Genomic DNA, 27,231 nt, shown 5'->3' with positions numbered 1-27,231 from the left:
TCCTTCAACTTATCATTCAGGGGAAAGTAGCAGGCAGAAGGAGGCCTGGCCGCAGAAGGATATCGTGGCTAAAGTACTTGCGCCAGTGGTTCGGGAAGAGTACAAGATCACTTTTTAGAGCAGCGGTCTCAAAAGTTGAAATCGCTCTAATGATTGCCAACCTTCGCAAGGAGACGGCACCTTAAGAAGAAGTACCGATTTTAATAATTCTTTTTTGTTGGAAAGGAGGTGGTACTAAACTAGGAATATCTCCTTTTCAATAAAAAAAGAATTACCAAAATCGGTTCATAATCGACGGAGTTATCCCCGAACATACATAAAAAAATACATACGGTCGAATTGGGTAACCTCCTCCTTTTTTGAAGTCGCTTAAAAAAGGTATAGTACTTACAGTAATCTTGTTCAGTATTCTGGTGACGGCGCATTTCTGGTAGTCGAGGAGGTCCAGGATGAAAGTCAAGTTGTTCTCTTCGAAGCTGGGCTTGCAGGGCGTGTAGTCTGAAACATATATTGCATATGACATATATTACATTATGACCATTAGTGTTTGATACTTTTTATTTTTATATTTTAATTACTAGTTTCTGTTAGTTTAACTTCTAGAGCAGGGATTCCCAAACTTATTTTGTCTAGTGCCCACTAAGAGAATAAATTATTTTATAGTGCCCCCTTTGAGCAATCTTTTAATGAATATTAGTTGATGTTCACAAGTTGTAGTCGAGAGTCCTTATAGATTAAATGAGAAATCGCCCCCAAAGCCTATACACGACGCCAACTTTTTTTTCTAGGTCTCTTACCGCCCTTTAGTACTGCAGCATCCACAAGGGGGCGTTATCGCACACTTTGGGAACACTGTTACTGTTGGTTTTCTTGCCGATTCTTCGCAAAATCATCCCCAACTCAAATGATAGCTTTACATTAAGTTCGTCTCAAATATACATTTGAATGGCTATGAACTAAGGCGGTTCCAAACCTTAAGCTCTCTTTCGCAATACTCTGCCACTGTGAAAGCCACAATTGGTTTGAAAATGACGATAGTCACTTAAAATTAAGGACGTGTCCAAGGTTGACAATATTTTGATAGAAGTTATTTCTATGTTATAAAATCGTATCAAACAACCGCTCTGGTGTAGTGTTGCGTGTGCCGTATAGGCGCACAAACACCGGCGGTTTGCAGATTCAATTCCCGTTTGGGATAGATATTTGTATTTGTAGAGATATTTATATCCAGTTTGGATGTCTGTTCTTGTGGGTCTCCCCACTGTGCCTCGGAGACCACGTTAAGTTGTCGGTCCCGGTTGTTATCATAAATACCTGATAGCGATCGTTACTCATAGTAGGGAATATAATTATATTCCCGCCAACCTGTAGTGGAGTAGCATGGTGGATTAGTTCAGATCCTTCTCTTATATGGAGGGAGAGAAGAGAAGAATCGTATGAAAATAAAACTAAATAGCAGTTAAAGATCTGAATAAGACAATCTCTCAGGCATTCGTTATAAATAAAAGTACACTAAACTTAAAGGAGCGATGTAAAAAATTTTCGTCTCCAAGGTAAACAATCCACACAACGTTATAATTATCCCGGTGGGGACGTCAAAGAGAACAGCCGACCGTTTGTTTGGACAAGGAAAATAATGTTTTAATTGCAGTGTCATTGAGTGTTTTACGAATTAACTTTACTTTCTGGTCAACGTGCGAAGTATACAATTACATACTATTACTAGTTGACTCGGCAAACGTTGTCTTGCCGCTATACGCTATTTAAAAATAGAGGTTTGTGGTAGAAGGGTGGACATTGCATGTATTTTTTAACGCCAAATCATAATAAAATAAAAAATACATAATTTATCTAAAAATAAAAAAAAATAAAAAATATTTTAGTGGTGGACTACCCTTAACACTTAGGGGAATGAAAAATAGATGTTGTTCGATTCTCAAACCTACCCAATATGCACACAAAATTTCATGTGAATCGGTCAAGCTGTTTCGGAGGAATTTAACTACAAACACCGCGACACGAGAATTTTATATATACTAGATTTTATTTTGCTTCAAAATGAATCTATCCGGAAGTAGTCCACCTGTTTAATATACAAAATACATATAAAGTAATAAATCGTTTTTTTTTCATTTATATATCGAACAAAAAAAAAAAGTAATATTGAACCGTCTGTGGCTTAGCCGTGTGTGGCCGGATTTTGGCTGGTCTGTTTTCTGCCGCTAAGATATACCTCATGTTAGAGTGATTAGTAACATTATACTGTTGAAAGAATTTAAAATCGGTGCTGCAGTTTTTAATTTTAGCGACATTTAAAAAAATAGTGTGTCTGTACTTAAGTACGCACGTAAGAGGTTTTACTTCGTTGGCTAGCTAACTTCACGTTGTTAACTCTTTCTTCGTTGACTAGCTAACTTCAGGTTTAATTTCATTATTTTTCTCTAACACGCCAAAAGAAGTACAACTTCAGAAAATAACCTTTCTTATTTATAACATTAACACAGATTTCTTTTTTATAATATCATCATTCATCATCATCATTCCAGCCTATCACAGTCCACTGCTGGACATAGGCCTTCACAAGTTCACGCCAAAAATGGCGTTAACTCATGCGCTTTGCCCATAGTTACCATGCTGGCCAGGCGGGTTGGTGACCGCAGAGCTGGCTTTGTCGCACCGAAGACGTTGCTGCCCGTCTTCGGCCTGTGTATTTCAAAGCCAGCAGTTGGATGGTTATCCCGCCATCGGTCGGCTTTTTAAGTTCCAAGGTGGTAGTAAAACTGTGTTACATCTTACTCGCCTCTTACAACATCCACGGGAAGAGAGGGGGTGGTTATATTCTTTACTACCGTAGCCACACAGCGTATGAAAACAGGGAATTATGGATAATTATTAATTAGGGTTTGCGTTTGAAAAACAGGGAATGTCTGTGTATAGGTCACAACCAGATGATAAAATTGATATAAGCAAGATATTACCTATTATATGTATATTTTAATAATAGAAATAATCGTATTCAATATTCTCTCATTATAATCCCAGATATCAGAATAGCTTCACAGTTTTTATAACGAGTCATTTATGGTGTTATTCTAATTATATGCTGGCGTTGCCCATAAATGTTGTCTATTTCTCATCCCATCGACACAATCGATCGACAGTTTTCCATAATTTCCATCTAATATTCGCGTTTTCTCATAAAATGTATTATTCAATAACTACAATGAAATGCTAAGAAGTATGATAGGATGCGTTAAGAAGTATGATAGGAGTTAAACTGAGTGACAGGATAAGAAATAGTGAGATAAGGAAACGTTGTGGTCTGAAAGAAGATGTAGTGACAGAAATTGGGAAAGTATGCTCAGATGGTTTGGTCATGTCGAGAGAATGAGTGAAGAACGATTGACGAAAAAAGTGTATAAGGCGAGTGTGGATGGAAGGGTTGGAAGGGGTAGACCTAGGCGGACGTTCCGAGACCAAATAAGGGACGTCTTGAAAAAAGGCCAGGTCATGAGCTCCCTAAACCGAAGAGCATGTATGAAGGGAATAATGAAAGTGGACGAAGCGAAAGAAGTATGTAAGGATCGTAGCAAGTGGAAAGAAGTGGTCTCAGCCTACCCATACGGGAAAGAGGCGTGATTATATGTATGTATGTGTACAATGAAATGCTAAGGTACAGATGAAACATATCTGTTTTTAACGACTTCAAAAAAGGAATTTAATCAGTCAGTTTAGCCTATTGCAGTCCACTGCTGGACACAGAACTCCTCAAGTTCGCGCCAGATATCCCGGTTTCCCGCAATCCTCATCCAGCCTACACCGGCAATCTTACGTAGATCGTCGTTTCAGTGGGCCGGAGGATGTAAAAAGGAATTAATTCGACTCTATTTTTTTTTTCAATTATATAATTCTCTATTTATTTAGAAGCTAGTGCTTGTTATGTGGTCTCATTTGTCGATAAAATTGATTGAAATCCGACAGATGTTTTTTGAGTTATCCATTTTTTTTTATACAAGTAGGTCGGCAAACAAGCGTACGGCTCACCTGATGGTAAGCGATTACCGTAGCTTATAGACGCCTGCAACACCAGAAGCATCGCAAGCGCGTTGCCGACTTCAATTCCCCTCAGGAGCTCTGGTCACCTTACTCACCAACAGGAACACAACACTGCTTGAAAATAGTGTTATTTAGCTGTGTCTAATTAATGTGTATTGTATGTAATGGTATTTAAGTTTTCCCTATTTTTTTTACAATATAATATAGCCTATGTCACTCGTGGCTAGTGTAGCTTTATAACAGTGAAAGAATTTTACAAATCGGTTCAGTAGATTCGAAGTCTATTCAATGCAAACAAACAATCAAATCTCTCTTTATAATATCGGTATAATCAGTAAAATCAGTCAAATATATCTTAGTCACAAGATAGGTTACAACTAAAATTACGCTATGTAGCTTTAAATGGTACAGGAAACAGTATTTTTATGTGATATTAGGCAAAGATTCGAAATAATGAAATTCAATTTTCATTTTCATCTCTCATGGAATCACGAGAATGCTTGTGCAGTGCAGTCTAACAAATAATCTTAAACAAACTCGATCCCACGACCTCAGAACTGTACGATCCTAAATCAACGTGTAACATGCCGTGTGTTTGTTCTATTCAAGCGTCGCTCGCCGCAGCTCCTGTAATAAATGTCCTAAGTGGATAACAGAGCTTATCGAATACGATCTTCAATAGTCACTGTTGAGAGGAATTTGAATGATATATACATATATACTATCTGACCCCGCAAACGTTATTTTGCCATATGTGTTATTAAACCCCTTAAAGGGGGGGGAAGGGGGGGACCCCTTCTAAGTTAGAGGTATGAAAAATAGATATTGGCCGATTCTCCGACCTATAGGCGATAAATCAAAAATGAGTCGTCAAATTTCGCTCAAATTTAATCAGAACCACACGGCATGCACTGGTTTTCGAATCAAAAAAATAATCATAAAAATCAGTCCACAGTCTAACAGGAACATTCTCATTTTTTTCAAGTCCGTTAAATCAAATATCCTGTCCAGCCTTTTCAAAGATTAGCCGGAACAAACAGAAAGACAGACAGACAACAATTGTTAAAAATGTAATTTTGGTATATGTACCGTGTATACATCCAGCAGTTAGTAAAAAGCGGTTATTTCAATATTACAAATAGACACTCCAATTTTATTTATTTGTATAGACCACAAAGTTACATCAATCGTTTTTCGCTGACTCGTCAATGTTCCAATGTCACATTATGTCATCAGTTGCAGACGTCGCGTAGAAAATATGTAAACAATTAATAATTAGCAATTCGGCAAAATATTGCGAAAAATATTCGTGACCGTGACATATGAAATAACTTGCAAATTAACATAACTGGTGACAATTAGGTGTTTGGTTAAAGATATTTTGTTTTGTTTTATCAAGCTTGTTTAAAGATCTGTCTGATTGATTTTAAACTCTCTTTCGGTTAACATAGTAATATAGTTGGGTTAACTATGGCAACCTTTTTGGTGTAATCATACCAGTAGTCGCCAAAAGGGCTATGACCCGATGTGGCAATCAGCGAGGTGGGCGCGAGCTGAGCATACGTATTAAGAGTGATAACTCAGTCAGTCAGTCAGTTCGGCTTATTGCAGTCCACTGCTGGACGTAGGCCTCCCCAAGTTCGCGCCAGACATCTCGGTTTTCCGCATTCCTCAGCGTCCCGTAACCCGGTGATTCTTAGCACCCTCTACCCCACCGTTACCGCGGCCGCTGCCGTAGGAATAGTGGGGCTGCCACTAGCTAAGAATGTGTAAATTTTATCAATTTTTACAAGAATTCATAATTATTATCTATAGCCGATTTGTACCTAATAATAATTGTGTTTGCTCGCAAACGAAAACAGATAATAGATAGTTTTGGTACAAATCATGTCCGCGTTGAATTGTGCCAAGAATGCTGGTAGCATTTTCCCGTTGAATCGCTATTTTTGAAGTCGATTAAAAATAAATGTACCGAGTTAATTATTCCTCTGTTTTTAAGATTTGAGATACGAGTCAACGAGAGTGTTCCCATTCGCACGTTTTCATCGCTTTCTTTTAATTGTATTCGTGGTATAGTGAAATTATATATTAAAACTAGGCCATATTGAGATTTCAAGTGGAAAAGATTAAAATTCGTCGCGTTATAGATTTTTTTATATATCACTTGAATGCCAAATAACTTGGTAGGAAACAGTTGGTCTATATAAGGAAACTAAGATCTGATGATGGGGTCCCAGAGAAATCGAGGGAAACTCTCGAAAATCCGCATAACTTTTTACTGGGTGTACCGATTTTGATAATTTTTAATTTAATCGAAAGCTGATGTTTATCATATGTAGTCACATATAAATTTTATCGAGATCTGATGACTACTTTTTGAGTAATCTTTGATAACGCGTAATTACTTGACTATTTTTTCGTCGATCTACATTGTATTACTCGTCGATGTAATTGAAGTCGGTTTTTTTTCGTTTGCGAGCAAACACAATTATTTTGTTTTTTGGTCGTACCAACTCAGTAACCTTCGTGGGCTCAGAACAACACTTTGCTGAAGATCATGACATGATCAAATGCGTAGTTTACGATTCTATTAAAGACATACAGACAAACATTCATTTATATATATACAGATTTAATAATTAATTGATCAAACATATTTACAAAATTGTTATAGTAAAAAACCGGGTCAAAACTATAATAAAATGTTCTACCATATTTCAACAATTCGATACGCACGAAAGTACATACTAATCATTAGGTCAAGACGTAATTCAGCGAAATTTAATGCAACGATTTACTGACACAAGAACTCAACAATCATTTATTGTTTTCTAATGTTTACGCGAATTTTACTCATTATAATGAACCAACTTTAACGGATTTTATCGCGGTTTATTAAGATGCCCGTCTCATCCTCCCGTGACCATGGTTGCTGTAAAGTATCCGAAACGTCGAGCATTTAAGAAATTAAATAAACCGCGATTAAATCCGAAATAGTTGTTTCATTATAATCAACTAAATCATTATTATTTTTATTAATTACTAACTGACTCGTCAAACGTTGTCTTGCCGCTAAACGCTATTTAAAAATAGGTGTTGGTGGTAGAAGGGTGAAAATTTAGGGTTGTATATATTTTTCAACGCCAAATCATAATAAAATAAAGAATAAATAATTTATCTAATAAATTAAAAAAAATAGGGGTGGACTACCCTTAACATTTAGAGGGGTGAAAAATAGATGTATTTCGATTTTCAGACCTACCCAATATGCACACAAAATTTCATGAGAATCGGTCAAGCCGTTTCGGAGCAGTTTAACTACAAACACCGCGACACGAGAATTATATATATTAGATTATTTCACGCAAATTGTACTGAACTGAATAAATGGAACTCTAATGAAACTTGACACGTCGATAGCTAGACATCCAGAACACGTAGGCTAATAGACAAAAGGCATACTTCTGCGGTAGAGCTCAGCGGGAAAAAATATATAACCTCATTATTATTTTTTTGTCTTTTAATTATACATCTTTATACTGTGTTGTATTATCTGTTTTAAGTAAATTGAATATTTTCCTTTTCCTTTGATTCATTACATTGTTAGGATAAAAACTAGTAAAATTACAGTTTTTGTGGCGTTTTAAATTCATGACCTTCAACTAATATCAAGTGTAAAACTTGAATCAAATTAGAAAATATCTTCTACCTAATCTCAGTGATTATATATTTTACCTTATTTGTTACTAACTGAGCACCGCGGTGCTGTGTGGCTACGGCACTAAGGAATTTAGCCACCCCCTCTCTTCCCGTGGGTGTCGTAAGAGGCGACTAAGGGATAACAAGGTTCCACAACCACCTTGGAACTTAAGAAGTCGACCGATGGCGGGATAACCATCCAACTGCTGGCTTTGAAATACACAGGACGAAGACGGGCAGCAGCGTCTTCGGTGCGAAAAAGCCAGTACTGCGGTCACCAACCCGCCTGCCCAGCGTGGTGACTATGGGCAAAACACACGAGTTAACGTTATTTTTGGCGTAAACTTGTGGAGGCCTATGTCCAGCAGCGGACTGTATAGGCTGTAATAATGATGAGCGCCGCGGCGGTGGACTTGTAACGACTTTCGAACGCACCCATAACTATTTGACAACCAAGGGACAATTTTTTATTTAAAAAAAGGCAAAAGACGTCAAATATTTTAAATTGTCGGTTTAGTATTTTCCGATAGGTACTTATTAATTATGTTTCTCACCGTTTAAACCTTCCCTGAACTTCCGCAAATATTTCAAGATCAAAATTAGCTAAATAGATCCAGCTATTCTCGAGTTTTAGCGTGACAAACGAACAGCAATTGATTTATATATGTATGGATAATAATAATAACAATAATAAATACTCTTTATTGTACACCACAAAGAAACATTACAACAAAAGTGATACATGAAAAGAAAGATGCACAAAGGCGGTCTTATCGCTAAGAGCGATTTCTTCCATTTTTTCCGAATTATATTATAAAATTACCTTTAAGTTGGTTGAGGTAGGACAGCTTCCTGTCGCCGTCCATGGGCACCACTACCCGCATGTACTCCGGCGTACACTCGATCTGCGCTTCAGAACCTAGAACAAGGAGACAGTTTTATTGACATTTGCAATTAAACATAAAATTATTTAACAATTTAATTATAGTAAAAACTAAAAAAATAAAAAAACTTTTTAAGGTTTTTCTCAATCATTAGGTATTATATAATACAATGCGAGTTATTTTATTACGATTACAATTGAATTGAATTTACAATGTATTTGATGTTTCTTCAAGACTTTCCTTGAAATGTTTATAAAAAAATGCGATAAAACTTCGTAAATGCATTAGGGATTTTATTATTATTATTTTTATATAAGCCTTTTTAACCGACTTTAAAAAAAGGAGGAGGTTACTCAATTCGACCGTATATATATATATATATATTTTTTTTTTTTTATGTATGTTCGGAGATAACTTTTTCGTTCATGAACCGATTTGGATAATTCTTTTTTTGTTGGAAAGGAGATATTCATAGTTTGGTACCATGATAAGGAAACCAGGATCTGATGATGGGATCCCAGAGAAATCGAGGGAAACTTTCAAAAATCGTAAGGGTGACTAGTAAATTTAATCATGTTTTCATTAAGTACTATAAAGCACTACTATTTAATAAAGGTCTGGAGTCGATCTGATGATGGAGAAGAAAGATAGTCGAAGGAACTCTTCAACAAGTTAATCAGAAATGATTAAATAAATATTTTATAATTTTGAATTTGGTGCCAAGTAAATACTACAACAACCTGGCTACAATAACAAATACAAACAACACACACACACAACAAACAAGTACAAAAAATATTATTAGATATGTCAAAACAATAACAGAATAATAACAGTATTCAACCTAATAGTCAATGAAACAAATTATGAAAGAAAACTGAATACAACTTACGAGTAGATACTAGAGTAGTTATTGTTTTACTTGGCACCAACTTCAAAATTATAAAATATTTATTTAATCATTTCTGATTAACTAAATCAAAATACGAATTACTTTGTACTAAGTAAATTTATTTTTCACTTTTTAGTTTCCTTTTTGAAGTCGGTTTTTTTTTGTTAAAATTATTTTATTTCATATCCATGACTTCATATATGTATATATATATAGAAACTATATATAGAAAACTATGTATCAATAAGGTGTCTGAGATTAATCTGTCATGGCCCCTTTCGGGTATAGGCCTCCTCCAATTGTCCCCATTTTTGCCTGTCGTTAGCTGTTTTCATCCAGTCCCTTCCTGCCAATCGAATTATGTCATCTATCCAGCGGGCTTTTGGTCTGCCTCTTTGTCTTTTCCCTCCCGGGCCTGTCCATTTTGTTACTCGTTTAGGCCATCTTTCTTCAGAAGAACGGGCGATGTGTCCTGCCCATTTCCACTTCAAGCGCTGCGCGTGTTCTAATTAGTGTTGCCCAAATTCAGTCTTGGTATTGCAGTCTTGGTCTTGTTCTTGCGTTTTTGCAAGACCAAGACCAAGAACAAGACCGCGTATTTTTAGCAAGACCAAGACCAAGACTGACCGTGCAAGACTTGAGCAAGAACAAGACATAGCCTGCAAGACTCTTGCGTCTTGCAGCTAGGACTTAGCGCTATTTCACTGAGTAGTTAGGTGTAACAGTTCGGTGTATAGGTAGGTACGCTTAGGAATTCTATGAGACGCAAAAAACTGTATCAAAGAATATGAAAAACTGGACCTATGCGCATTACGACTAATACCATAAACATAGCGAATAAAAAAATATCTATTAAAATCAAACTGAGTGCATGCATAGTTATGTTTTAACCATCGGCACTTTGATAATGCGGCATCAAAGGTTTTGTACTTACTTCTCAAAGAAATTTGCCGCTTTTCGGAAGTACATGGTTATGATACACGCGCCGGCGGCTTCTTTTGAAATCTAAAACAATCGTTGCCGCAACGCCGAAATCATAACATTTGACACTATTTGATTGCCGCCATAGGGCGTAGGTATACTCATGCAAAATAATTTCGAATTTTAAGAGTACCTACAGGTGTTCCAAAGAATAAATAAGTTTCAGAGTGCTTAGAATGAAAATGAATACATTATACTGATCACGCAAGTAGTATTATGATTAGGATAAAATGGTAAGGATAGGTAGTAGATGTCATATAAATTCATTCTAGTAAGTATATATTATAATATTGATTACTTATATGGTTTTAAACTAATTACTTAGGTACTATTATTGTACATTTAGTCATTATATTTCTTAAGTTTTTACAAGAAAAAATAGCAAAAAGTGTTCAAATATCACCCGTTTAATAAATATTGTAGCCACTTTTAAATATACTTGAAACGTGTAAAAAAATTCTACAAAACTAATAAAATAATATAAAAAGCGTAGGTACTTACCTACTAATAAAATAAAAAGCCTGCGATAAGAGTTTTGTATTACTTACCAGCCCGAATATCTCTGAGAGAGATGATGAGAGTAAGTATTTACTAGCTGTGCCCGCGACTTCGTCCACGAGGAATAGTAACTTTGGAGGTATAGTGACGTTCAGGACTTATTTATTTATTTTAAAACTTCTGTCATCAAACATACAAACGAACTCTTCAGCTTTATAATATTAGTATAGATGTACGCCAAAACATTCACTTATATGTAAAGAATAGTGATTGGCACTAATTCTTACATATATTTTATTCACGCGTCGCGTCTGTACAAGTAGGTAATATTTAGTGTGTGTTTGTACGCCGCACGCGGCATTGTTTGATTTGCGGCGGCATCCTTTTCATAGAGCCGGCACGTGGCGAGGCGGCGCGGTAGAAAGCAAGGAAACGTACTATAAATAAAGGAATTATTTTAATTCCAGTCATTTCCAATTGAGCTGTGCTTCGAGTCTAACTTAATAATTGTTTTTACTAATTCTCGTTGTTTTCTAAAAACGTATCACGTGTACAATTTAATATGAGTGACGAAGATTCAAATTATTCTAGTCCGAGTAACGAGAGTTTGAGTCACAGATCTAAAAGACCCAAAAGCAAATTTGAGGAGTTTTTCGAAATAATTCATGCATCCCAAACTGCCTTCTGTAAATTGTGCCCACATAAAAAGATTGAAATAAAAATGAAAAACAGAAACACTTCAGGCTTAAGGAAACATCTAATATCTTTCCACAAAAAGGAATCAGAAATATTTCTTCCTGTTAAACCAAAATTAAGTGGAGATATCACAAACTTTTTAGTAACCGCTGGAAGAAGTGGACAGGTAAGAATATTTTTTTAACAGTTAAAAGAATTTTAACTCTGCGTAGCTATTCATGCGATACTTTCAAAAACGCCATTAACTTACGTAAGTATTTTTGAGTTAGTGGTGTTTTCATCTAGGGGTGCGACATATTAAGTATGTAATTATCGTCTTAAATATTTTTTATAAACACCCATATTTTCATTTAATCGGCCAGTAACAACTAAGTACTTTATTTTGGTAAATTACAGTACAGTGCAACCTTAATATAACAAATATCAATTTAACGATTTTCTCGATTTAACAACAACAAACCTCCTCCTCTTATACGCTCAAACCTAGTATGTTTTAAATAATAACACAAGATTTATTGTTTTGTTTCAGTCGGAAAACAGCAGTGACAACATCACGACAGCTACAGTTGATTGGGTGGTGAAAAAATATCTTCCCTTCTCATTTTTCGATGACGAAGCTACACAAGTATATTTTCGATGTATTTGCCCTAATATGGTGTTTCCTAAAAGGTCTACACTTAGAAGGAAAGTCAAAGAGCGATTTGAAGAGCTCCAATTGAATCTCAAGGAACGACTTCAACAATTATCATCTAAAATGTCTTTTACCATTGATGGGTGGACGTCAATTGCTGGTAGGAGTTACTACGGGGTTACTATTCATTATATAGACAACGAATGGAAGTATCAATCTGTAGTTCTTGATTTTATACCATCACGCGGTCGACATACTGGGGAAGATATTGCAACGATTTTCCATGAATGTTTATTGGAATATGGCATAATTGATAAAATACAAGGTATCACGGTCGACAACGCAACTGCAAATACCAAATTTATGTATGAACTGGGCAAACAGCTGCCGCCACACTTTGATTCAGACAATCAAAATTTCCGGTGCTTTGCTCACATTTTAAACCTTGGTGTACAAGATTTATTAAAGACCTTAGCATTACACTGTGAGTCTGACACTAACGCGCAAGATCAGCAGTACGAAGACTATGCAGACGAAACTGAGGATGAGGAAGATGAAGAATCTGCACCAAATATTGCTGACTCGCGTACATCTGTAACAAAGTTACGCAGTATTTCCAGTAAAATAAAAAGAAGTGAGATAGTGAAGAAGAAGTTTCAGTCTGCTTGTGAAGCAGCTGGCGTGCCATCAAATCTAAATGCCATTCTTGACTGTCCAACGAGATGGAATTCCACACATGATATGATTGGATTTGGTTTAAAAGTGAGAGCGGGCATTGACATATTGTGCAGTTCTGTCACCGAATTAAATGATTTTCAAATCACAGCTAATGAATGGCAGGTACTCGAAAAATTACATAAATTTCTAATAAACTTTAAACTTTTAAGTACAAAACTTGGTGGAGACAAATATGTTACATTACCGCTAGTCATTGTATCATTCAATCTCTTGCTAGATAAAATTGAATCCATGGTAAAACAGTTAGATGAGAAACCTAATCGATCTGAAGTGGATGAAAGGCTCATTCTAGCTTTCCAAGCAGCTCGAGACAAAATGCTTAAACATTACAAGAAGAGCAACTGGATTTATTGTACTTCTTTAATTTTAGACCCAAGGCATAAGGCTCAGACTTTTGACCTGACAATGTGGGGGAAGCAACTTAAAACAGAAAGTCTGCGCAAGTTCAATGAACTTTATGAAGAATATAAAAGTCTACACTCACTGAACAAATCTCTGGAATTACCAGAAAAAGAAAATAAAGTATGTGATGAAGATGAAGACGTAATAGACTTTGATAAACTCTATGAATGTCCCTCGACGTCATCTGGATCTTGTCTTCAAGGCTTAGTGATAGACGAGTTGGAGGAGTACCTGAGAAAACCAAGAACTGCCAGCTCGGAAGACATTTTAGATTGGTGGAGGACGCATGAGACAGAGTATCCGATTTTATCGAAAATGGCCCGTGATTTTCTCTCAATACCTGCAACTTCAGTACCTGCTGAGAGGTTATTTTCTAAAGCATCATTAGTAATTAGAAAACATAGAAATAGGTTAAGTGATGAGTCAGCCAGATGGTTACTTTGTATTAATTCTTGGTCAAAAAAATTGATATAAAGTATCATAACCTAATGATAAAGCTGTTGATTTGTGTTGTATTTTATTTTTTATTCAAATAAATGATAAATCGTAAAACTCTTTTATTAAATTTCTTATAAGTTGAGGGTTCAATCTCTTTCTAGACAGATAAGTATTGTTCTTTAAAATACAGTCAAGTTATTGTAATTAATTTGTTTTTTTACATGTTTTAGCAAATGTAAGCTTATAAATCATAAATGTTTATTAAGAAACAGTTACTTCCATGGAAAACGACATATAGGTCAGTTGATTTTTCGAATTTCTTATCAAATCTTCAGTTATTTATTAATCTGCTTGATCTTTACTATGGCTATGTTAATTCAAGCTCACAATGTTCCAATTCTAATACGTTTTTCTAAGATTTAAAGTAAACTTTAATAAATAGTAATAGACTAATAGGTAATTGCAAGACTTGCAAGACTCTTGCTGCAAGACCAAGACCAAGACCAAGACTGGGAGCGCAAGACCAAGACCAAGACCAAGACCAGGTGTATTGGCGCAAGACCAAGACCAAGACTGGCTAAGTCTCGTCTTGTTCTTGCATTTGGGCAACACTAGTTCTAATGCGTCTATCACTTTGGTTTTGAGTCTGATTTTTTTACTGTTAACTTTGTCGATGGTCTTGATGCCAAGGATGCTCCTCTCCATAGCCCGTTGGCAGGTACGTATTTTCGACAAGGTACTTTTGTTAAAGATCCAGGTTTGGGCACCGTACGATAAACAGGGTAATAGACTCGAATCCATCATTTTTTTCTTTAGTTTAATTGAAAGTTTAGACTTTAATATTTCTTTGTAACTCCAATATTTTTTCCAGGTCATGTTGATCCTCCTGTCTGTTTCATCATGGTGTCTTGTGTTTTTAAATGATATTAGTTTTCCGAGGTAAATATAGCTCTCTACGTAATCTATAAGTGTTTGATTTATTAGTATGGGATTCTTCGTACCGTTGGTAGCCACTTTTGTTTTCGAGATATTTAGTTGTAGACCTATATTTTCGCTAGCAGCGCTTAGTTCTGTCAGCATTTCCTCTAGTTGTTAGGGATTTATATTATGAATATTCGCGACCGTCAGATGTGACTCCGTGGGTGGGGCAGTGGCAGCATCCCACGCATGGAGAAAAAAGTTTTTTTTAGTCATTTCCTCCCACTTTATGTTGAATTATAGTTTAATCAAATATCTTGAAGGAAAATTCAAGTCAGCTGACCATAACATTATGGATTATACATTTGCTGGCTGATTGAAAATGAAAAAAAAAAAATATTTTCAATTATTGCCTCTCAAATAAAAATTGACCTGGTGATAGTATCTATGCTATCATGAGTGAAAATTAATGTCAGATCAATATCAGCTGGCTGTATCGCGGTGGAAACTTCGTCAGCTGGTTCCCTTAAAAACGTTTCCCAACACGCAGTATAATATCGTGTATACTATTTTTATTTAAATTTAATTTTATTTATGTATGTTACATAAGACATTTAGAACGCGTCATCATTGCATCACTGTGTATATATTTAAATAACAAAACAAAGCTAAACATTTAAATTTCTATTATTCATATAATCCAACTAGTTGTGCTCGCGACTTCGTCCGCGTGGAATAGTGACTTTACATGTTCAATGTGATTATTTGAATTGGCATAAATTTTTTATTTATGAACCGGTTGACTAGCTTGCCAAAATATATTAGTGACAACCACAACTAAATCGTATAAGCGGTTTCTGAGATTAGCGTCCACAAACGCACAGAAAAACAGACAAATGGACAAAAATTCTAACAATAGTTATTTTGGGTGCTATCTGCGTTGATAAAGCATAGACAGCGACCAGTTACATTTTTATTATATGAATCGATAAGCTTACCGAGAAACTCTTGTGTAAGTTGAAGTCACATTCCAATGCGACTTCAACTTGACCTCTGTGTTACCTCATAACCTTTTACTGTGTGTACCAATTTTGGTGATTACTTTTTAATCGGAAACTGGTGCGTGTCGTGTGGTGCCATTTAAATTAAAGCGATTTACTTGACTATATTTTCGTTTACCAACGTTGTATTACTTGTCGATGTAATCGAAGTCGATTTTTTTCGTTTAGAGCAAACACAATTATGGATGTAGCGACATCTATCGAGCAGCATTCGAACTTAGGGAACTAGAGAAAACTGACGTATTCTACATCGCGCTATCAAAGTTATCAAAGTGATTGAGTATATATACAAGAACCCGACAACAACCGTGGGGGCGTTAGCCCACCAGACACAACACCCGTCTGGTCGGAAGATCCCCCTTTTTAATGGTGGATGAGGGACTTAACACCCTGTTCCTCACATTCCCCAAATGTACAACAAGAATTTCAAAGACAGTGTTAAATAACACTGGTTTCCCAATATCCGTAGTCTGCGGTACCACGTACTGACAGCCGAAACGTACGCTTTTTCGCCACCAGTACCTTTAATAGAGGCATAAAAAGTCATACAATTCAATTAATAATAGCATCAGTCCCAAAAAATACTCCACAGTTCAGCCTGTAACAACTGCTGGAAATAGGCCTCTTTCTCCATGTAGGAGAAAGGTTGCAGCTTAATCCACCACGCTGCTCCACGGCGGGTAGGCGGATATATTCCCTACTATGAGTGACAATCGCTATCAGGTGTACACGATAACAACCGGCATCGACGGCTTAACGTGCTCTCCGGGGCACGGTGGGGAGACCCACAAGGACTGCACAAAGATCCAGACCACGACAAATACCTGTAGGCCAATACGAATGTTTGTCATCTGCGGGGATCGAACCCGCAATCCTTGGCTGTGACCGTTGCGTCAACGCGGCGTCGCGTTGTACAATATTAAAGCTTATTTATACAATAACATCCAAAATATTATCAACATAATGACCTACCTGTTAGAAATTTATTATAAACATAGATTCTATCAAGATAAATAAAACACGATTTAACAAGTAACAGGTATGAAAGAAGATAAGAAAAAACATTTTATAATTTCGCCATAATTACGTATAAGTTGACCGAGGTAGCAGGTTCGATGCCCGTTCCGCTCGGCTGCGGTCCCGTGTGAAGAGCCTTTATTTAAGGATGGTGAGTTTTGTTTACTAAATTTTTACTATTATTTATTTGTAACTATTAATTTCTTTGTCTTTTTTATGTATTAGATATCTTGTAGATAACGCAAGTAAGTTCATTTAAAAATTCTTGTTATTTATAAATAATGAACTTAATTTTATTTACAAATAAAAACGATATCAAATCGAAAAAAAAAAAATTACTTATAAAGGTGTTTCTTTATATAACTAGTTCGGCAAACAAGCGTACGGCTCACCCGATGGTAAGCGATTACCGTAGCTTATAGACGCCTGCAACACCAGAAGCATCGTAAGCGTGTTGCCGACCTACCCCCAATCCCCCCAGGCGCTCTGACCACCTTAATCATCACGGGAACACAACACTGCTTGAAAACATTATTATGTAGCTGTGATCTTCTGTAAGGTCGAGGTACTACCCCAGTCGGGCTGCTCCATATTTTGAGCAGGATATTCCTGCTGTGCCCTACCTCAGTTAGACAGACTTTGAAATTGTGATTTTAAAAATTATAATTTATATTAGTTTAAACCAATTAGTTACAATTGAAACTGAAGCTACTAACTAGTAACTTATCTTCAGCATGTAATATCCCACTGTTGGGCATAGGGCTCTTTCCCCATGTATGAGAAGGATCAGAGCTTAATCCACCACGCTGCTTTAATGCAGGTTGGCACATAGTAGTAACTATGGAACTAATACGGAGTTTGAAAAAAAAACTGTTTCACTAGAAACATAGGAAAAATCTTACGCAACAAAACTTTTTCGTTTTCAAAATTGGTAAAGAAACATGATTTTTTTGATGCCATGTGAAATCAGATAAAGAAGTCAACACGATTTATAGTAAAGCTCCCAGACCGTGACCCGCGTGCTTCCGGCTTTCCGCGATCATTACTTGTTTTTGTTTTTTAAATATATAGTCTTATATGTAATTAGTTACTTTGTATATAATGTATTATTATATTTTTATGAGTATTGCAAAGGTAGGTATAACGGGTAGGTAGAAAATATATTAGCAGTTAGACAGACTTACAAAGAATGAACATAAAAATGTGTATTAGTATAATGATGCCAGATGGTTGTTTGGTAACATCTTAAGAAATAAGTGATTCGGATTAATAATAGCAAATATTGGCTTCGAGTTAGGGTGGCGCAAATGTCACCTTGTCCCATGAATTGAAGGTCGGCCTTTTTCTCCAAGTAGGAGAAGGCTGAAGGGTCGGAGCTTAATCCACCACGTCGTTCCAATGCGGGTTGATAGATATATTCCCTTATCAGTAACGATCGCTATCAGGCGTATATGATAACAACCGGGACCGACAGCTTAACGTGCTCTCCGAGGCACAGTGGGGAGACCAACAAAGACAAACATCACACCGGAAAGAAATACTCGTACAAATACCAATATTCATCCCGTGCGAGAATCGAATCAGCAATCGCTGGTGTGTGATCGAAAACACGGTGCATACACCGCTACACCGGATCGAATATAAATTAAGGTTTTAACAAAATACAAAAACACAAGACGTCTGTATATCCTTATCTCTTTAATCAGATAAGGGGTATCTAAGGAAGCAGATGGTATCAGCGCGGCGCTGCAGACAAAGCTCTTAAACGTAATTTATAGTAATTGTTGCTCGACAGCGTATATTTAGATGGTAATGAGTTTCACGCTAAGGTCCACTAACATTACCTTAGGTTTGCTATATAATTTTTTTTGATCCCATGTCTAGGAAAAAAAATTATTCAAAATTTGTAGCAGGTCGTCTGGGAAAGTACTTTAAGCCTTACTTTAAGCCTTAGAATGTGACGTCTAAATAACACTGTTCTCAAGCAGTGTTGTGTTCCTGTGGTGAGTGAGGTAGAGTGCTTCTGGAGGGATTGGGGGTAGGGTCGGCAACGCGCTTGCGATGCTTCTCTGTTGGTGGTTCTTACTTAATAAATAAATCTGATTACAACTTTTGGAGTAATCTTTCATAATGTGCATTTACTTGACTATTTGTTCGTCTACCTACGTTCTATTTCTTGTCGATATAATTGAAGTCGGTTTTTCTTCGTTTGCCAGCAAACACAATTATCTCGTATATCTTCCATATACAGACAGCGATCCGTTACATTTTTAATATATGTACCTATTGATTGTACTGTTAGTAATAGGGTCTGTTATATTTTATTATGCCTATCTATAGATAATCTTGAACGTGAACAGAACCGCGGGCTTTTACTAGTTAAAGATATAAATAAACTTCGTAAAGTTTATAGCGCATATAAAAATATTCATTAGCATGCAGATTAATCGCGCGATGGTATCGGATTCGATTCCCGGGAATTTTGTGCGATGTTATTTATTAATGCTTATTTTCATTAGCTAATGATTGCAAGTTTGATAAAATGGCCGGCTGTTTGTTTGCATGTCACTTTTATCTAGGGAACTCTAGCTAGTGGTATTTGCAACGTTAAGCTCAGTCTTTATATAAAATAACTAGCTGACCTTCAAAATTCGTATCGCCATGTTTTTTTTTAATTTTTAATAAAAATATCGTGGTTATTAATCGAAATAAAATATAGCCTATATTTTAAGTTGGAGGAAGTTACTTAACTGTGCAAAATTTAATTAAAATCGGTCCTGTAGTTTCGGAAATTAGCCCGGACAAACATCGTGACACAAGATTTTTTTATATATAATCACATAATCACATCATCATCACAGCAGGTTTTTGCAGTCTACTACTGGACTGTTACGGCATCAAAGAATATAGCCACCCCCTCTCTTCCCGTGGATGTCGGAAGAGGCGACAAAGGGATAACACAGTTCCACTACCACCTTAGAAGCCGACCAATGGCGGGATTCAACTGCTGGTTTTGAAATATACAGGCTGAAGATGGACAGCAGCGTCTTCGGTGCGAAAAGCCAGCTCTGCGGTCACCAACCCGCCTGCCCAGCGTGGTGACTATGGGCAAAACACATGAGTTCACTCCATTTTGGCGCGAACTTGTGAAGGCCTATGTCCAGCAGTGGACTGTATTAGGCTGAAGTGATGATGATGACCGACTAACATGACGTTAGACGCCCAGCTAACTAGTAGCAAAATAGCATACAGCACACGTTAGGACAGCGTTCACGCAGCATCTTTACATTCTTACATTCTTTTTCGCAGATTTCAACCAGTACAGGAACAAATATATGAACAGATACTAAAATCTGTCCTAAATTGGAATCGAACTCACGACTGCCAGTGTTACAACACATGCCAATCACTAGCTAATGACTTAAGATATTGTATATTTTTTCCCAAGGCCAGTCTGAAAGCAATCACTGCAGGTCGAAAAGTTAAAGGATGTCTTCTAGCCGTACCCAATAAAGTACTAGATTACCAATAAAGTACTAGATTACCTCACAGCACAAGCTAACAAGTACCAGACAGCAGTAGCAAGTACCAGAGTCCCATACGTAATAATAACATAAGTTAACGATTCCGCGCACGCGCCTGACGCCGGCGAATCTCTGAATAATTACTGCGTTGAAACTGTACCGCGAGTTGCGAGCAGTCGTAACGATTGTACATTAGCGGACCACTTTGTGAATTAATATCTTTCGCTTCGAATAGATATTTATGTTTATTAAGTATATAAATAAATAAAAAATATTAATAAAAAAAAAAATTATGTGGTGTCATGGGACACCAGGTAGGAACGAAGTTCCTTCGCATAGTATAGACGCAACACAATTTGAAAAAAAAAATGTTGAATTTTATATACATTTTTTAGTTCTTGATTTTTTTTAATTTTTTTTATTGGTTTTTAAATAAGTACATAAAAGAATTTAGGAAATTTAGTATTTTAGAAAATAACAAATACCGTAAAATAAAATAAATAAAACAAAATAATAATAATAATAATAATAATAAATCAAGCTATTATGTGAAATAAAAAAAACATATGTCTTTATTTATTTTTGTCGACAGTATAAAATAAATAATTTGAAAAAAAAAGTTTACTAGTAATATTTTAGTTTTACAAACATCATATTATACAGTCGTGTGACTGACATTACGTCACTTCCGTTATATATTTTTCTTACGGTTTTAGTATCACATTTTTTTCAGTTCGGTCGCTCAGCCAAATGTCAAGCCTGCCATAAGGAACTTCGTTCCAATTATAAAAAAATCTCATAAAAAAATCTCATACCGAGTAATGAGAGGCTGTGAGATCTATGAGAATTTGGTCTGCATTTGTCCATGTTTTTGTTAGGTTTATGAGATTTTTACCATAATTTCTCCAGCCAGTCTGTAACATCCCAAAGCTGGGCATAGGCCTCTTTCCCCGGGTAGCAGAAAGGTCGGAGCTAAATCCACCACGCTGCTCCACTGCGGGTTAGCGAGTTTCAGGTAAGTATGATAATAATCAGGAGCTACGGCTTAACGTGCTGAGGTACGGTCGGTAGACACAACCGGAAATCCAGTGGGGAACCAAACCGGAAAGAAATATTTGTACATATCCCCCAAACCGTCGGTGTTTAGGCGACTACTCGCGCAACGATACCCAAAAGGTTGTTAAAAATAAATAATTTACAACAATTGTTAAATCACCATCAGACACCGCGTTGGCACAACGGTCACAGCCATGGATTGTACCTGTTGCGCTGGCGGTTGCGGGTTCGATCCCCGCATATGACAAACATTTGTATTGGCCATACAGGTGTTTACCGTGGTCTGGGTATTTGTGCAGTCCTTGTGGGTCTCCCTACCGTGTCTCGGATATCACGTTAAGCCGTCGGTCCCGGTTGTTATCATGTAAACCTGATAGCGATCGTTACTCATAGTAGGGAATATATCCGCCAACCCGCATTAGAGCAGCGTGGTTGATTAAGCTCTGATCCTTCTCCTACATGGGGAAAGAGGCCTATGTCCAGTAGTGAGATATTACAGGCTGAAGCGATTGCGTTAAATCACCGCTCAAGTCGCGCACATCACACGTTGCGTCAAAAAAAATCTTTATTTCATTAATAACATTACGATTTTACAAAAGTTGACTTTTGAGTGCAATAAGCCTAGCAGTAGTAAAAATGTAATATACTTTAAAAGCAAAAAACCCAGAAAAAAAAACGGTTTTAAAATAGTGATAACACGAAATATTATTTTTAACCGACTCCCAAAAAAGGAGGAGGTTCTCAATTCGATTGTATTTTTTTATACAAAAAAAAAAAAAAAAAAAAAATCGAAAGATGGTGCGTGTCATTTGGCCCCATTTAAATTTATTTAAGATCTAAAAAATACTTTTTGTGTTATATCTAATAATGCGTTTTTACTTGACTATTTTTTTCGTCGACCTACGTTGTATTATACCGCATAGCTTTTTACTGGATGTACCGATTTTGATTAATTTTAATTTAATCGAAAGCTGAAATTTATCTTGTAGTCACATTTAAATTTCATCGAGATCTGATAACTACTTTTTGAGTAATCTTTGATAACGCGTAGTTACTTGACTATTTTTTCGTCTACCTACGTTGTATTACTTGTCGATGTAACTGAAGTCGGTTTTTTTCGTTTGACAGCAAATACAATTATTAAAATAACGGTAACTAATATATAATTTATGTGTTATCTATTATATTAATACGTGAAGCAAAAACTTTGAAACCATTTTTACGAAAATTGCGCGGACGGAGGATTGTGAAATTTCGTACACTTATTGTTTATATAGAGGGGTGCAAAATGTATTTTTTTAATTATACATAAAAAAATATTAAATCAATAAAATAAGCATTACACACACTACCACTATTTAACACATACACGCATATATACTCTTTTGTTTAATGCTCAAACTTATAATTTAAATTAGTTATGGTCGAATTTCGACCACTGGCCGACCATAATATAATTAAATGTACATAAAAATATCTCATTAGATTAACAGTAAGACAAGTCGGGACCTGTTATGAACCTGCATAGTTATTTATATCTCCTTTTTACAAGACGGTTAAAAAGTAGCTCACGAGGTAAATGTTACCTAGTGATGTCCTTCTGTCTAGCCTACTTATATTTTTATCAATACTAATATTATAAAGCTTTAGAGTTTGTTTGGAAGCGCTAATCTCAGGAACTACAAAATCGAATTGAAAAATTCTTTTTGCGTTTGATAGTCCATTTACCGAGAAAGGCTATATAATATTTTAGCATATTTTATTACTTAAATAAAGTCGGGTAAAGCCGCAGGGCACAGCTAGCTGGCTATACTTGATAATATCAACTAGCTTATAATATTTGTAAATAATAGCTGCCCGGACAGACTTCGTTCTGTCACAAGTTAGTAGTAAAAATATTTTTTTAAGTTGGGTGGGGTGGTTAAGGTGAATACCTTCCGTGGGCCTATAAATTATCCGAATCGGTCGAGGCATTCTCGAGTTATGCGCTTAGCGACATTCATTTTTATTTATATAGATAAGGTAGCTGATATGATCAAATACTCGTCTTGACAATAATGGACATAAAATTTTTTTTTCAAATTTGGTGCAATTGTTTGCAAGTTATGTTCGTACATACATTATGCGATTAATTTCATCTAATACAGAGACTCGAAATATTATGGAGACAGATGGTTATTGCTCTTTTATGTAAGAACGGTTAAAGTGATTGTTATCAAACTCACACATAAACAAATAACTATGAAGTAAAATCTTACTAATTAAAAAACGACAATCGATAAATAGTATCGATAAACGAACATCACTAGCGCTCCCGTAACTTATGGACTTAACGAGATAGCCTTTTTATACTCGATAAGTTATAAAAATACATTATCAAGCAACATTCCAAGTTTCCTGTCCCTCGGGAACTCTCGTTACCTTGAGACAGCGTGAGGATTATGTATTAATGGATTTTTTTATGAAATTTTATGAACTTTTACGGAGTTTTATAAGTAAAAGGTGTTTAAAAAGGGTACACTGGTGCATTGTTATAACAATTATGATAAAGAATAATGTTTTTATTCTTTTAAAGGTTATATTCTTTATTCTTTATTGCACTTTAAAACAAAACATAATTACAAGTCATTTTTACAAAGGGTGTTGGCAAGGGCGAACTTATCTCTGTAAGAGGTTTCTACCAGTCTACCCATGGTGATGAGAAATGATGTTATCGCGGGACTCATAAAAGCAATTGTGATAAAGTAAAAAAAAATTGAACAAAAAGGTTATAAATAATAAAAAAATCATATACTTATTTTGCAATATATACATTCAAAATTAGTGATATAAATTATATACACCAGAAGCAAAGCGAGTGCGTTGCCGACTCAACCCCCGAGCCACCCAGAGCTCCAGCCTCACTCACCACAGGAACACAACATTACTTGAAAGCAGTAATTTAGCTGTGATCTGTAGACTCGAGGTACTTCTCCAGTCGGGCCACTCCAGATTCTGACCCGGATATATCCTGCTATGCCCTACCCCATTTTTTTTTCTTGTACGACTAATGTGTTTAGACGCTTGCAAAATCAGAATCAATGATCTTGTAATGCGTTTTGAAATACAATTGTGTGCCATATTGGTTATCGACTGGTCCTTTGGCGCAGCTGCCTTTGCCTTATAGTCGAGTCTCGGTGTAATATGAAAATAATATATGATATAACACAGGTATTAAGTTACCCATCTTAGAAACAGACGACCGTGTGTATTGAACATATTTATTTACAGCCGTAGGCTGAGTGTACGGTCTCACACTGGCAACTGTTCTGTAATTTATGTTAATACCAACATAAATGGGTTTTTGTTTTGTATGCTTGGAGAATAAAGTCCTTTATTCTTATTTTTTAATCCGTGTATTTGTTATATGAAGAAGCAACTCAAAGAGGCTAACTATATTAAAGTTGGTATAACCGTTTAGTCGCCATTGTGTCGTCACTAGAAGGCTTATAATAATCAGACACATTTTTGACGAAATCCAAGCTAGGAATCTTTGTAATAAGCGTATATATAATTTAGTCAAATTAGCAAAATTTTATCACAAACAATTTTTAATTTTACCTCTGTCAAATAAATTTAGTCAAATGAGCAACTCTTTGTTAAGAACATTATTTAAATCGACTGAGTTATTGTAATTTTCCACAGATAATGTTATAAAATCATGAGCCGGTGCGTTCATATTAATATTATGAAAGATAATAATAAAACACTCTGTTTATATGAAAAATATATTATTTATTTAATAAATAAAGTTATAAAGAACTATATATCGTTATAGCGTAAGTGTTTTACATCTCCTTCTTCCTCAGGGTTAATGGCTTTCAGTAGTGCCAAATGAGCACAGATGATTGAGCCAATGTCACATAAAATAAGTGTTTTACAATCTCTGCGTAGAGGTGTGACAATTAGGAGGATTATACTTGTCATGCAAACCTGTCTCACACGTGAAATGGTTCCGTAGGATCGTTAAATTAAAAACCATATCATTTTAGATTTTTAAAGGAAATCAGGCGTAAATGTTGCTAGGCTAGAGGATTAAGAATTATTTGAATATAAATATCATCAAAATACTGCATCAAAAAGCTGTTTTTAACTTAAATAAGTGACATTGTAAGCTATTAGTTTTCGTAATTAAAATGAAAAAATAATAGGCCTTTTACAATTGGTTTCCTATTTATTTTATTACTCATTAATTATCAAAAACCCAAAAAAAAAAAGTATAAAGCGGTTTTAAAAACTACAGTTTTCGAAACTGTGGTATGAAACTTATATTTCAACTTGCAGCGTATTTTTCTTCCAACATTAACAACTTGCAACATTTAACTAAAATACATTATACAAATAAAAAAATAAAACCAACAGCGCCATCTAGCGGTGTAAATATTAAACGTTAATGTAAAGATAATTTAAATTACGAAGAAATGTATAATTTATATGTACCTTTGCCTCCCATTACCTATCTGGGACGGGTCTGAAAGTAGGTAATGCTGGCTCACCTTTAACCTGCAGTGATTGCTTTCAGACTGGGCTTTAGAAAAATATATGTTATATAATATATATGTTAAGCCATTAGCTAGAAATTAGCTTACGTTCTCGTATAGCACTCTCGTTCAACCGCTCTGGTGTAGTTACGATGTCTGTTCTTGTGGGTCTCCCCACCATGCCTCGGAGAGCACGTTAAGCCGTCGGTCCCGGTTGTTATCGTGTACACCTGATAGCGATCGCTACTCATAGTAGGGAATATATACATACATACATAATATATCCGCCAACTCGCATAGGAGCAGCGTGGTGGATTAAGCTCTGATTCTTCTCCTACATGGGGAAAGAGGCCTATGCGCAGTTGTGGGATATTACAGGTTAAAGCGTAACACATCACGCTGTTTCATTGCTAGCAAGACAAGTGGGAAGACCCATAAGGACTGCACAAACACTCAGACCACGGCAAACACCTGTATGGCTAATACAAATGTTTGTCATGTGCGGGGATCGAACCCGCAACCGCCAGCGCAACAGACACAATCCATAGCTGTGACCGTTGCGTCAACGCAGTGTCTAAAGCTCCAATCCTTCTCCTACAGGGAAAAGAGGTCTATGCCCAGCAGTAGGATGTTACGGGCTGGAACGTGGTAGTGACCGATAGCATGTTCCTTGATAGCATACTCAAATTGTTAAACCGCATTAGGTTTTGTTATTGTTTCGGGCAGATATTGTATATATTTGTTGAAATCACAGCAGAAGTAGAAGATCACAGCAAAATAATACTGTTTTCAAGCAGTATTGTGTTCCTGTTGGTGAGTAAGGTGACCAAAGCTCCTGGGGGGATTGGGGATTGGGTCGGCAACGCGCTTGCGATGCTTCTGGTGTTGCAGGTGTCTATAAGCTACGGTAATCGCTTACCATCAGGCGAGCCGTACGCTTGTTTGCCGTAACATAAAAAAAAAGAAATATTATCTTCTATTCTAGATGCACATATATGGAAAACATGTAGAGCTATCAATCCCAGTAAAGGGAGTATTTACCCTAGGGCCAATAGGGCCATGGCCCGAAACGACACTTTTCGAGGGAGCCGCAAGCTGAGCATACTAGTGATGTGAAAAAAATAATCAATTTTTACAACAATCAATAATTTTTTGTTACAATCGAATTTTAATAAAACATTTTCACCTGTGTACTTAAAAAACAGCCGAAATATATCTCG

At 36.1% G+C, this 27,231-nt stretch overlaps 1 protein-coding gene across 1 annotated transcript in view; it reads right to left on the bottom strand.

The window, feature by feature from the left end:
• Positions 1–27,231, bottom strand: part of LOC123667676 — a 74,007-nt gene that overhangs the window by 16,919 nt on the left and 29,857 nt on the right. The window contains exons 2-3 of the mRNA XM_045601518.1: positions 8,579–8,674; positions 392–498 (exon numbers count right to left, since the gene is read on the bottom strand). Of these exons, the coding sequence (XP_045457474.1) occupies positions 392–498; positions 8,579–8,674 (203 nt within the window). The remainder of the gene's footprint in view (positions 1–391; positions 499–8,578; positions 8,675–27,231) is intronic.

This window comes from Melitaea cinxia, chromosome 29, assembly GCF_905220565.1.
Source record: "Melitaea cinxia chromosome 29, ilMelCinx1.1, whole genome shotgun sequence".
NCBI classification, from domain to species: domain Eukaryota; kingdom Metazoa; phylum Arthropoda; class Insecta; order Lepidoptera; family Nymphalidae; genus Melitaea; species Melitaea cinxia.
This window is presented reverse-complemented; position numbering and strand designations above follow the sequence as displayed.